Source organism: Heteronotia binoei, chromosome 15 (genome assembly GCF_032191835.1).
Source record: "Heteronotia binoei isolate CCM8104 ecotype False Entrance Well chromosome 15, APGP_CSIRO_Hbin_v1, whole genome shotgun sequence".
Classification (NCBI taxonomy): Eukaryota; Metazoa; Chordata; class Lepidosauria; order Squamata; family Gekkonidae; genus Heteronotia; species Heteronotia binoei.
Genome location: NC_083237.1, coordinates 2,728,126 through 2,742,210, shown reverse-complemented (window position 1 = coordinate 2,742,210; position 14,085 = coordinate 2,728,126). Strand labels below are relative to the sequence as shown.

The 14,085-nt window shown below is 53.4% G+C and overlaps 1 protein-coding gene across 1 annotated transcript in view; it reads left to right on the top strand.

The window, feature by feature from the left end:
* The first annotated feature begins 4,963 nt into the window (after positions 1-4,963).
* Positions 4,964-14,085, top strand: part of SLC2A4 (solute carrier family 2 member 4) — a 45,860-nt gene continuing 36,738 nt past the window's right edge. The window contains exon 1 of the mRNA XM_060256826.1: positions 4,964-5,026. Within this exon, the coding sequence (XP_060112809.1) occupies positions 4,991-5,026 (36 nt within the window). The 5' untranslated portion in view covers positions 4,964-4,990. The remainder of the gene's footprint in view (positions 5,027-14,085) is intronic.

Below are 14,085 nucleotides of genomic sequence, written 5' to 3'. Positions count from 1 at the left end.
CTCTCAGCCCCCACCCACCTCACAGGGTGTCTGTTGCAGAGAAGGAAGATAAAGGAGATTGTAGGCTGCTCTGAGACGCTGTCCGTGAAAGGGCAGCTTCTGGGAGAGCTCTCTCAGCCCCCACCCACCTCACAGGGTGTCTGTTGCAGAGAAGGAAGATAAAGGAGATTGTAGGCTGCTCTGAGACACTGTCCGTGAAAGGGCAGCTTCTGGGAGAGCTCTCTCAGCCCCCACCCGCCTCACAGAGTGTCTGTTGTGGGGGAGGAAGATAAAGGAGATTGTGAGCCACTCTGAGACTCCGAGATTGAGTGAAGGGTGGGATATAAATCCAACACAATCTTCTTCTTCTGGCAGCGATGGCTTCCGTCCGGCTGGCACTCCTGTTTCTCCTGCCTTCCCTTCCCCACATCAGGCAGTGGTATATGTTTGGTACCTTTATTACCATTTTATTGGTTACAGCTTATTTATTGCTGTAATATGGCCGGGATTTTATATATGATTTCATTAGATCTGTGTTGTATATGTTTTATATCGGTGTGCGCCCCCCTGACCCCTGTTCCACAGGGAAGGGCAGTTTAAAAACCAAATTCAATTTAAAATAATAATAATAATAACATTCTGCATCTCCAGATATCAGGGAGAGGACCCCGGGTGTCCTAGTTGCCAAGCCCAGACTGGCCAGTTCCACCGCAGGCCTTTCAGGAGGGCTGGTGCCAAAGAAAGGATCAGTCTGTTCCCAGAGACGGAGATGCCCTTTCAAGACCCTCCCCCCACCATGCCTCCCCCAGGAGCAGGAGAGGCCAAATGTCTCCCTCTGAGTCCTGACATTTGACAGCTCGCGTGAAGGATCATGTTCTAAAAATATGGTGTCGGCAGCCAGGCAGCCCCCATGCCACCAGGATCCCTCCCCCTCCCTCCAGAGCCCCCTCTTTGCTTCGACTCAAACCAGACCCCTGGCACCCCCCCCCCCAAAAAAATGACATCTACTTGTCTGTTGCCCCTCCCAGACCACTCCTGAGTCCCAACAAGCAACGGGGCGGGAGGCCCCCCACCCTTCCTGGCCCCCCTCCGGCCTGAGAAATTAGCTGAGCGCCCAGTTGTAGCGGCACTTTTGGGGGCTCAGGTCTGCTTCCTCCTGCCCCCCCCCATGGTCCTCGGGGGCCAGAGCCCACCAGAAGCTTTCTTGGGTGTCTTAAATGGCCCATCCTCCTTCCTCTCAGAACAGCTGCCTCTTCCAGAGCCGGGGGGGGGGGGTTGTTACTGAGGGGAAAGAAAATCCCAGCAACAGAGTACAGCACTTGTATATGTTTCATTGATAACCTGCCTTTCTCCCCAAGAAGAAGAAGAAGACTGCAGATTTATACCCCGCCCTTCTCTCTGAATCAGAGTGGCTCGCAATCTCCTTTCCCTTCCTCTCCCACAACAGACACCCTGTGACGTGGGTGGGGCTGAGAGGGCTCTCCTAGAAGCTGCCCTTTCAAGGACAGAGTCTCAGAGCAGCCTGCAATCTCCTTTCCCTTCCCCTACCCGCAACAGACACCCTGTGAGGCGGGTGGGGCTGAGAGAGCTCTCCCAGAAGCTGCCCTTTCAAGGACAGCTCTGAGAGAGCTCCGGCTGACCCAAACCCATTCCAGCAGGTGTATGTGAAGGAGTGGGGAATCCAACCCGGTTCTCCCAAATAAGAGATTTCTAGCTGACCCAAGGCCATTCCAGCAGGTGCAAGTGGAGGAGTGGGGAATCAAACCCGGTTCTCCCAAATAAGAGAGCTCTGGCTGACCCAAGGCCATTCCAGCAGGTGTATGTGAAGGAGTGGGGACTCAAACCCGGTTCTCCCAAATAAGAGAGCGCTAGCTGACCCAAGGCCATCCCAGCAGGTGCAAGTGGAGGAGTGGGGAATCAAACCCGGTTCTCCCAGATAAGAGAGCTCTGGCTGACCCCAGGCCATCCCAGCAGGTGCAAGTGGAGGAGGGGGGAATCAAACCCGGTTCTCCCAGATAAGAGAGCTCTGGCTGACCCAAGGCCATTCCAGCAGGTGCAAATGGAGGAGGGGGGAATCAAACCCGGTTCTCCCAGATAAGAGAGCTCTGGCTGACCCAAGGCCATTCCAGCAGGTGCAAGTGAAGGAGTGGGGAATCAAACCCGGTTCTCCCAGATAAGAGAGCTCTGGCTGACCCAAGGCCATTCCAGCAGCTGCAAGTGGAGGAGTGGGGAATCAAACCCGGTTCTCCCAGATAAGAGAGCTCTGGCTGACCCAAGGCCATTCCAGCAGCTGCAAGTGGAGGAGGGGGGAATCAAACCCGTTCTCCCAGATTAGAGAGCTCTGGCTGACCCAAGGCCATTCCAGCAGGTGTATGTGAAGGTGTGAGGAATCAAACCCGGTGCTCCCAGATAAGAGTCCACACACTTCAGCACTACACCACACTAGCTCTCCAGTTTGCAAAGCGGTATAAAGTTATAATCCAACAGCAAAACAGCGAAATGAACGAATGGCAAGGACATTTGGCCTGGATGGCATCTGCGTGTCAGAACTGAAGGTGTTACAGGGCAATAAAAGCAGTCTGTTAATTGGTTTCTTAAAGTCTGGGTTAAACTGGGCTAAAGGAAGCGTGCAAGATGATCCTAGCAAAAGTCGATATCCCAGAATGTAACATTCCTGGTCTTCAAGGAGCCCTCTCTGGACCCGGACTTTGCTCTGCTCTTCAGACCCAGGCGGCTGCACCCCTCCCCGCCGCCCCTCCTATGTTTTGTTCCCCGCAATCCACAGGGGAAGAAGCCCAGGTGCAAACTCCAGCCAACGCGGTGGGAGCAGCTGGTTGCCAACCAACCTGTCTTGGAAGACATCCAAAGCAAGGAACCAGGCGTTTGGGGTGAGGGGCTAAAAAAGACGAGGCACCTGCCCAGGAAGTGCGTGAGATTCCCCCCCCCCCCTCAATCGTGGCTGTTGCAAGACACAGCTTGTTCTCCCTCCCCAGGGGCGCTCAAGCCAGACCCAGTGGATCCAGTAGAAGAGCGATCAGGCTTCACGAGATAGAATCAGAGAATCCTAGAGTTGGAAGGGACCTCCAGGGTCATCTAGTCCAACCCCCCGCACAATGCAGGAAACTCACAAACCCCTCCCCCTAAATTCACAGGATCTTCACTGCTGTCAGAGGGTGTTCTAGCCTCTGTTGAAAAACACCCAAGGAAGGAGAGCCCACCACCTTCCAAGGAGGAAGCCTGTTCATAGAATCCTAGAGTTGGAAGGGACCTCCAGGGTCATCTAGTCCAACCCTCTGCACAATGCAGGAAACTCACAAATCCCTCCCCCTAAATTCACAGGATCTTCATTGATGTCAGATGGCCATCTAGCCTCTGTTGAAAAACATCCAAGGATGGAGAGCCCACCACCTTCCAAAGAGGAAGCATGTTCATAGAATGCTAGAGTTGGAAGGGACCTCCAGGGTCATCTAGTCCAACCCCCTGCACAATGCAGGAAACTCACAAACACCTCCCCCTAAATTCACAGGATCCTCATTGCTGTCAGAGGGCCATCTAGCCTCTGTTTAAAAACCTCCAAGGTAGGAGAGCCCACCACCTCCCAAGGAGGAAGCCTGTTCATAGAATCCTAGAGTTGGAAGGGACCTCTAGGGTCATCTAGTCCAACCCCCTGCACCATGCAGGAAACTCACAAATCTCTCCCCTTAAATTCACAGGATCTTCATTGCTGTCAGATGGCCATCTAGCCTCTGTTGAAAAACCTCCAAGGCAGGAGAGCCCACCACCTCCCCAGGAGAAAGCCTGTTCCACTGAGGAATCGCTGAACGGTCAGGAAAATGCAGAACTGGTCCGCGGGACTCCCTGCCACAAGGCGCGCGGCCGGGAGGAGGCCCGTTGGGGAAGAAGTGCGGCGAGGGCGGCTGGCCCAGAGGGCAAAGTGGAGCCTCCCCGTCCAGAGGCATTCGCGGAAGGCCAGCTCCCGTTGCCAACACCCGCCGGGAGAGGGGGCTGGAGCGGAGGGACCCCCCTGCTGCTCAGCGCGGCTGAGGCTCCGGGGGAGGGCGGGAGGGTAAGGAGAAGCAGGTACCGCCCCGGGGGGGGGGGCCCTTGGACGAGTCTGGCCGGGCACAGGACCCACGCCTCGGGGGGAGGAGTCGGCAGGTGAAGGGCAGCCAATGGGGGGCGGCGGGCGGGGCGGGGCTCGGCCTCTGTCCAGCGGGAGAACCGGCTCGCCTCGTCCGCCGCCGGCCAGACGCCCCCTCGCTGCACCCCGCCTGCCCCACCGGCGCCGGCTGCTGGAGACCAGCGACTCCTTCCCCCCCAGCCCTCCTTTGGAGCTTCCTCTTCTTTCTTTCTTTCTTTCTTTCTTTCTTTCTTTCTTTCTTTCTTTCTTTCTTTCTTTCTTTCTTTCTTTCTTTCTTTCTTTCTTTCTCTTTCTTTCTGTCTCTCTTTCTCTGTCTCTCTTTCTTTCTTTCTTTCTTTCTGTCTCTCTCTCTTTCTTTCTTTCTTTCTTTCTTTCTGTCTCTCTTTCTCTGTCTCTCTCTCTCTCTTTCTTTCTTTCTTTCTTTCTTTCTTTCTGTCTGTCTTTCTTTCTGTCTGTCTTTCTGTCTTTGTCTTTCCTTCCTTCCTCCTTCCTTCCTTGTCTTCTCTTACTTGTCCTTTTCCACCTTTCTTTCCAGAGTCCTCTTTGCTGCTCTCCTCTGCCCTGCTCTTTCCCTCCTCCCTTGCTCCCTCCTCTCCTCTCTGAGCCCCTTTCTTCGCCTTCTGCCCTTCTGCTGCCCCCTCCTCCCTCCCCCCCTTTCAGCCTGACTTCCCCCCCTTCCCAGCCGGAGACTCCTCTCCTTCTCAGGAACTTATGAGCCCCAACTTCATCGTCTTCTTCTTCCTCACCCCTTTCCTGGGCAACGGTTTGGGATTTCTGCTCACTCCCTAGAAGAAGGCCAGAGGACCTGTGCCTCCAACCTGGACTTTGCCATCACAGGCAGGATTCGAACTTGCCACCCGTCCACCAGAGATGCCATCAGGGTTCCAGCCGATCAGCGGAGAGGAGGTAACCTGGGGTCAGAGGTGGGGAGGAAGGTGTGTTTGGGGGGTGTGGTCTGGGGGTCCAAAGGCCATCAGGGTCAGCAGCACACGGGGGGGGGGGATGTGGTGGGTAGCCCACCCACCCACAACACCCCATTGCCAACAGGCCTGCTCTTTCAACACGCCCCCCCCCCCGGGTCCTTACCTGTGTCCCCTCTAAGCTCAGTGAGCATGAGCTAGCTCACAGATTTTTAGCCTTGAGGCTCCAGCTCACACCTTGTTTTGCCTTAGCTCAGGAAAGATGGCCCCGGAGCCCACTCATTGATGCAGGAGCTCACAACTTGAATGCCAGTAACTCACAACTTGAATGGCAGCGGTAGCTCACAAAGTAGAAGTTTTGCTCTGCAGCGTAGACGGCCTTACTGAGAATTTTGGCCTTCGTGGCGGGTCACACAAACACCTATTAATACCCCCTTGGTGCACCGTGTCCCTGCTATTGTGTCATGTGGCTGGGACACCAGATGATCCAGCAGACAGATGTTGACAGAGACGACCCCCCTCCCCCCGCAAAGGCTGGCCACCTGCACACACTCCCCCTGCTGGCAGCCCCTGCAGCCGCCCCTCTGCTCTACACACATCAGACACAGAAGAAGATGATGATATTGGATTTATATCCCGCCCTCCACTCCGAAGAGTCTCAGAGCGGCTCACAATCTCCTTTCCCTTCCTCCCCAACAGACACCCTGTGAGGTAGATGAAGATATTGGATTTATATCCCGCCCTCCACTCCAAGGAGTCTCAGAGCGGCTCACAATCTCCTTTCCCTTCCTCCCCCACAACAGACACTCTGTGAGGTAGATGAAGATATTGGATTTATATCCCGCCCTCCACTCCGAAGAGTCTCAGAGCGGCTCACAATCTCCTTTCCCTTCCTCCCCCACAACAGACACCCTGTGAGTTGGGTGGGGCTGGAGAGGGCTCTCACAGCAGCTGCCCTTTCAATGACAGAGTCTCAGAGTGGCTCACAACCTACTTTCCCTTCCTCTCCCACAACAGACACCCTGTGAGGTGGGGGGGGGGGCTGAGAGAGCTCTCCCAGAAGCTGCCCTTTCAAGGACAACCTCTGCCAGAGCTATGGCTAACCCAAGGCCATGCCAGCAGGTGCAAGCGGAGGAGTGGGGAATCAAACCCGGTTCTCCCAGATAAGAGTCCGCACACCTAACCACTACACCAAACTGGCTCTTATAGCACCTGCCCTTTCAAGGACAACTCTTGAGAGAGCTATGGCTGGCCCAAGGCCATTCCAGCAGCTGCAAGTGGAGGAGTGGGGAATCAAACCCGGTTCTCCCAGATAAGAGTCCGCACACTTCACCACTACACCAAACTGGCTCTCAGGGAAGACACAGGGAAGAGGAACAACATGCATGGATTTGAGGGGGTATCACATCGATGCCATGGGAGGGATTCACAGCTGTGCGTTTAGATCTGAGCACCTTCGCAGCAGCCCCGGTGCTGCAGACCCCAGTGACCTTTGCACCCACATACCCATCTCAGCATCTCCCCCCCGCAACACACACACTTTTTACTGCACTTTTTAAATTAGCCAAACCGGTATTTGCACATCCCAGAGCACCACTTGGCTGTGACAATCTGTTCTCGCAAAGAGGCTCCATTGAACCTTCAGGCCTTACTCGGCACCTGCTTTTTTTGTGCATGAGATCTCTTATTTCCCCCCATGAGCAGCGTTGGTTGTGATCTCCCCCCGCCCCCCCATACTGGCAGGTTGGTGCATGCAGACTCAGAGAAGAAGATGATATTGGATTTATATCCCACCCTCCACTCCAAAGAGTCTCAGAGTGGCTCACAATCTCCTTTCCCTTCCTCCCTCACAACAGACACCCTGTGAGGTAGATGAAGATATTGGATTTATATCCCGCCCTCCACTCCGAAGAGTCTCAGAGCGGCTCACAATCTCCTTTCCCTTCCTCCCCCACAACAGACACCCTGTGAGGTAGATGAAGATATTGGATTTATATCCCACCCTCCACTCCGAAGAGTCTCAGAGCGGCTCACAGTCTCCTTTCCCTTCCTCCCCCACAACAGACACCCTGTGAGGTAGATGAAGATATTGGATTTATATCCCACCCTCCACTCCGAAGAGTCTCAGAGCGGCTCACAATCTCCTTTCCCTTCCTCCCCCACAACAGACACCCTGTGAGGTAGATGAAGATATTGGATTTATATCCCACCCTCGACTTCGGAGAGTCTCAGAGTGGCTCACAATCTCCTTTACCTTCCTTCCCCACAACAGACACCCTGGAGTCTCAGAGCGGCTCACAATCTCCTTTCCCTTCCTCCCCCACAACAGACACCCTGTGAGGTGGGTGGGGCTGAGAGGGCTCTCACAGCAGCTGCCCTTTCAAGGACAACCTCTGCCAGAGCCATGGCTGACCCAAGGCCATTCCAGCAGGAGCAAGTGGAGGAGCGGGGAATCAAACCCGGTTCTCCCAGATAAGAGTCTGCTCACTTAACCACTTCACCAAACTGGCTCTCTGAGCCAAGCAGGTCTCTGAGCCTGTGCAAATGGTCTTTCCCTGCTTCCATGGTGTGCCAGAGCGATGCACACAAGTTGGGTTAACATGAGTGCTTCCCTGGAGGCACGTAAGTGGTGTGAGCACCAGCAGCCAAAGGGAGGCTAGCAATCTTATCTTTCATGTGTTCAACGTATAATGTTTCCAGATCATGTGGAGGTTTGAAGTGGGTGGGAATTAAGGCCTCACGCTGAGGGTTTGGGAAGGGCCCTGCTTGTGATCAGCGAAGGAATTACATTCTTATGTAAGACTCAGAATTAAGGTGGATCTCATGAATACTGTCGCTTGAGAGCCAGTTTGGTGTCGTGGTGAAGTGTGTGGGACTCTTTTCTGGGAGTTTTGATCCCCCCTCCTCCACTCGCAGCTGCTGGAATGGCCTTGAGTCAGCCAGAGCTCTCGCAGAGCTGTCCTTGAAAGGGCAGCTGCTGTCAGAGCTCTCTCAGCCCCACCCACCTCGCACGGTGTCTGTTGTGGGGGGGAGAAGATATAGGAGATAGCTGAAATTAGAAAAGGGGGTCTTCCCCAACTCGTGGCCTGGACATTGCATTGCCAGGGACAGGGGGGTCTACCCAATCAAAGCAATATTTTGGAATGTGGTTAGCTTACGGGGCTTGTATGTTTTTCTGACGTGGTGCATTTCTTTGAACTGGATGTCCTAGGCTAGCCTTGTCACATTAGACCTTGGAAACTAAGGAGGGTTGGCTGCAGTTAGTATTTGAGTAGGAGACCCCCAAGGAAGTCAAAGGTTACTACGCATGCCAAGGCAGGCGATGGCCAACGGCCTCTGAACGTCTCTTGCCTTGAAAACCCTCTGCGGTCACCGTAAGTCTTGACGACAGTTTCTACCACCCCGTTTCTCTCTGAGGAGCTGGGGAAAGATGGAGTGAGATCAGGAAAGCAGTGCAGAGGGCGGGCAATGTCCTCCAGGATTGTGCCCCCCGCCCCCCAAGTCTGCTTTTATCCTTTCAATTGATCTTGGGAGCAAAGTTCCCTCTCAGCTGCCGAGTCTTGTGAGCAGAAATTGTACTTTGTGAGCGACTGGCATTCAAGTGGTGAGCTACTGCATGAATCAGTGCGCTCTGGGGCCAGCCTTCCTGAGCTAAGATAAAAATGTGTGAGCCGGAAGCTTAAAAATTCTGAGCTAGCTCACCATAACTCAGAACATAAGAACATAAGAGAAGCCCTGTTGGATCAGGCCAATGGCCCCTCCAGTCCAACACTCTGTGTCACATAAGAACATAAGAGAAGCCATGTTGGATCAGGCCAATGGCCCATCCAGTCCAACACTCTGTGTCACATAAGAACATAAGAGAAGCCATGTTGGATCAGGCCAGTGGCCCATCCAGTCCAACACTCTGTGTCACATAAGAGAAGCCATGTTGGATCAGGCCAGTGGCCCATCCAGTCCAACACTCTGTGTCACATAAGAACATAAGAGAAGCCATGTTGGATCAGGCCAGTGGCCCATCCAGTCCAACACTCTGTGTCACATTAGAACATAAGAAAAGCCATGTTGGATCAGGACAATGGCCCCTCCAGTCCAACACTCTGTGTCACACCGTGGCCAATATATATGTGTGTGTGTGTGTATGCACACACACACGCATATACATACATACATACATACACACACACACAGACACACACAGAGAGAGGCTAATAGCCACTGATGGACCTCTGCTCCATATTTTTATCCAATCCCCCCTTAAAGCTGGCTATGCTTGTAGCCACCACCACCTCCTGTGGCAGTGAATTCCAGATGAAGATATTGGATTTATATCCCGCCCTCCACTCCGAAGAGTCTCAGTGTGCCTCACAATCTCCTTTACCTTCCTCCCCCCGCAACAGACACCCTGTGAGGTAGATGAAGATATTGGATTTATATCCCGCCCTCCACTCCGAAGAGTCTCAGAGTGGCTCACAATCTCCTTTCCCTTCCTCTCCCACAACAGACACCCTGTGAGTTGGGTGGGGCTGGAGAGGGCTCTCACAGCAGCTGCCCTTTCAAAGACAACCTCTGCCAGAGCTATGGCTGACCCAAGGCCATGCTAGCGGGTGCAAGTGGAGGAGTGGGGACTGGGGAATCAAACCCGGTTCTCCCAGATAAGAGTCTGCACACTTAACCACTACACCAAACTGGCTCTCCAAACTGGGGAAGGTAAAGGAGATTGTGACTGCTCTGAGACTCTGAGATTCAGAGTATAGGACGGGATATAAATCCAATATCATCATCTTCTTCTTCTTCGGATGTGCCAGTCTGGAAGCACACCCATGTGTTTGCCTAGTCCACACCACAAGTATGTTGGGCAGTCCTCATGTAGGGCAGAAGCTCACAGGAGCAGAGCTCCGGAACCCCTAAATTTTATTTTGCTCTTTCTTTCTTACCGCCCCCCCCCCCCAATACTTGCTTCTGGGCTCCATTGTTCAACCCCCCTGTTAGGATTTTGCTGAACTCTGAAATCTGACAAACTTTCTAATATGGGAGTAAGGTTTTAGTATGACAATTCTAGAAGCATTTTAAGGTAGATGCTGAGCTGATATAATTTAGTACACGTTCTAGTGATGACAAGAGCCCCGTGGCGCAGAGGGTTAAAGCTGCAGTCCTAAACTCTGCTCACGACCCGAGTTCGATCCCCAGTGGAAGCTGGGCTTTCAGGTAGCCGGCCCGAAGTTGACTCAGCCTTCCATCCTTCCGAGGTCAGCAAAAGGAGTACCCAGCCGGCGCTCCACAGACTCCGCACACTTCACCATTACACCAAACTGGGTCTCCAATTTTCCCAGTCCCCAAGAAGGCTGTGAACTGGTTTGGATTCCATGAGATCAGGGCCGGATTAACAAATAGGCAGAGAAGGCACCAGCCTATCGGTCCCCTCGCCTTTGGGGGCCCGGGCCAGCTCCCCCCCCCCGCCAGTTTTCTCCCTGCTTGCACCCGTCCCAGTCTGCACGCACAGCCAGCAACTGAGCCGCTCTTTGCCCGACTTGCCTGGTGCAGCTGCTGCTGGCGTCGTCTCCAAGTCTGCCTCTCTCTGCCTCTCCCCCGCAGCTTTGCCAAAGGGGCTTTTGAGAAGGGGGAGCCCTGGGAAGCAGGGCGCGTGCTCTGACTCGGAGATGATTTGTGAGGGGGGCCCAAGATTTTGACTGCCTAGAGGCCTCCACAGGGTTTAATTCAGCACTGCTTGAGATACCTGTCTGCAATACTCCAACCCATCGACAGGGCTGGCAAATCCAGGCATTCATAGAATCATAGAGTTGGAAGGGATCTCTAGGGTCATCTAGTCCAACCCCCCTGCACAAGGCTGGAAACTCACAGACCCCTCTCCCTAAATTCATAGGATTCTCATTGCTGTCAGATGGCCATCTAGCCTCTGTTTAAAAACCTCCAAGGAAGGAGAGCCCACCACCTCCCGAGCAGGAAGCCTGTTCCACTGAGGAACCGCTCTAACGGTCAAGAAGTTCTTCCTAATGTTGAGCCAGAAACTCTTTTGATTTAATTTCAACCCATTGTATCATAGAATCCTAGAGTTGGAAGGGACCTCTAGGGTCATCTAGTCCAACCCCCTGCACAATGCAGGAAACTCACAAACCCCTCCCCCTAAATTCACAGGAGCTTCATTGCTGTCAGATGGCCCACTAGCCTCTGTTGAAAAACCTCCAAGGAAGGGGAAACCACCTCCCAAGGAGGAAGCCTGTTCCACTGAGGAACCGCTCTAACAGTCAGGAAGTTCTTTGTAATGTTGAGCCAGAAGCTCTTCTGATTTAATTTCAACCCATTGTATCACAGAATCCTAGAGTCGGAAGGGAGCTCCAGGGTCATCTAGTCCAACCCCCTGCACAATGCAGGAAAACTCACAAACCCCTCCCCCCTAAATTCACAGAATCCGCATTGCTGTCAGATGCCCATTCGGGCTCTTGGGTCTCCCATGCAGCGCATCGTTCTATGAGGAAGCGGGTCTGAGATCAGAGCTCCAGATTCACAGCCGATGCCCTCTGCCTGTCTGGATCTCTGCTGATGCCAGAGCTGATCTCTGGGCAAAGGTTCCACTCCTTCAGCCTGTCCTTATCGGGTTGCTTTTTTCATTGCCCCATTCTCGTGGGGGAGGATTCCTTTCCCCCAGCGTTGCAGCCGGCCCTTTGAAAAAAGGGTTTGGAAAACTTTGCTCTCCTCGTGCCCCCCCACCCCCCACCACCCGCCACTGTGCCCGAAGAACAGGTGCTGGGTGACAGACCACACGCTGACTGACAGATGTTGGAGAGGGGAGCCGTTGGCAAGGCAACAGCAGAAGCCCCTCCCACTCCAAGCCCTGGGCAGCGTCAGGATCTGGTTACACAACTTCAGACCATTCAAAGAGGCTGGCATCGTGGGGAGGGAGGGGTGGGTGGCAGCCAAGGGCATCGGAGAGGGCACGAGGCTGGAGCCGTGGGCAAGCGGTTCTGCTTCTCCTTGGCCCCCTCCCGTAAGAGGACCTTCCACAATCCATTTCCTGGCAAATGTGCCCCCCCCAGTTCTTCACTCCCCCCCCCTCAGCCAAGAATGAGATCTCAGCTGTCTTGGAACCTTGCCTGTCTTGTCTCAGGCACTTCTGCCAATCCCTTTGCTTCTCCAGAGACTTGAGGAAGGGATAGCACAGAGAGGCACAATAGCAACAGGAAACCCAGAGTTAGGATAGAAAGGGCAGCTGGACATTTTTTTTAGGAGGCGGAGTTAACATTTCACACACATACATAGAATTCTCCACTGCCCTCCCCCAAATTCCCTACCAAATGTGGTCCTTGATGAGCCACTGGAGTGTGAGAACTAGGGTTGCCAAGTCCAATTCAAGAACTATCTGGGGACTTTGGGGGTGGAGCCAGGAGACATGGGGGTGGAGCCAGGAGCCAGGTATAATTGAACCCCAAAGGGAGTCCTGGCCATCACATTTAAAGGGATGGCACACCTTTTAAATGCCTTCCTCCGCTGGAAATAATGAAGGATAGGGGCACCTTCTTTGAAGGCTCATAGAATTGGATCCTGCAGCCCAATCTTTTTGAAGCTTGGCGAGCCTTTTGAAGAGAGGCACTGGATGCTGTGCTGCAAATCTGGTCCATCTATCTCAAAAACCAGTCCCACTCCCACCCCGAGCCCCAGATATCCGCAGATAAATTTTCCATTATACCGTATGGGAATTGGTCTCCATAGGGAATAATGGAGTGTCCAGCAGACATTCCCCCCCCCCCCGCTTTCTGATGACCTTAAAGCGGGGGGAGGCTCTCCAAAACGGGGGATCCCCTGCCCCCACCTGGGGATTGGCAACCCTAGTGAGAACTCAGCAGAATGACATGATACTCAGAGCTCTGGGTTCAAAAGATAAGCTTCATAAAGCAGGGTGGCTCAGAACATGTGCTTTCCATTAGGAAGTCTGCGGTCCAGAACTCCCCTCTACCATGGCCTTTGGCAAGCCCTTATCTCAGCCACAGCCCCTCAGGCAACACAGAAAGACAAGGCATGCCTTACAGGGTTGTTGCAAAGGATTATAACCGGATGATAATGGATGTCAGGTGGTTCGTTCATTTAAAGATATGTAGAAATGCTAAGAGGGGAAAGATGTCCCGTTTGTGGGGAAAGATGTCCCAGATGTGTGTGTGTGTGTTTTTAGCTATTATTGTTCATTGCCTTGACCCATGAACAGAGGTAGGTTATGAATATTTTAATTAAATAAATAAATAACATAGAAGTGTTTTGATAAAATAAAGAAATGATTATGTGGAGACAGAAGTGAGCCGCAGAACCTGTTTTCGGTGCAAGGAAATGCAATTATGGAAAAACAGAAAGGCCCTTTGCCTTTTGAGGGAGTAATAGGGGGCTGGGGCAGGGAGACTGTTCTTCCCCCCTGCCCACTGAAGCAGAGGGTCAGTCAGTTTGGTCTGGGGAACAGCAGGGGTTGGAGGGGGGGAGACCGAAGGGCTGCGTTCCCCAGTGCCTGCCCCAAAGGGAGGGGCCATGGCTCCATGGCAGAGCCTCTGCTTTGCATGCAGAAGGTCCCGGATTCAACCCCCACCATTTCCAGCTGAAAGAATCAGGAAAGAGGTTTCTCTGCCTGAGAAACCTTGGAGAGCGGCTGCCAGTCTGAGCAGACACTGCTGAGCAGTTGCGTTAGAACAGATAAAAGGAAGTCTTTCTTCACCCAAAGGGTGATTAACACGTGGGACTCACTGCCACAGGAGGTGGCGGCAGCTGCAAGCATAGACAGCTTCAAGAGGGGATTGGATCAAGATCTGGAGCAGACATCCATCAATGGCTATTAGCCACATGGTATAGATGGAACTCTCTGTCTGGGGCAAGTGATGCTCTGTATTCTTGGTGCTGTGTGGGGGGCAACAGTGGGAGGGCTTCTAGTGTCCTGGCCCCACTGATAGACCTCCTGATGGCCCCTGGGGTTTTTTTTGGCCACTGTGTGACAGAGTGTTGGAGTGGATGGGCCATTAGCCTGATCCAACATGGCTTCTCTCATGCTCT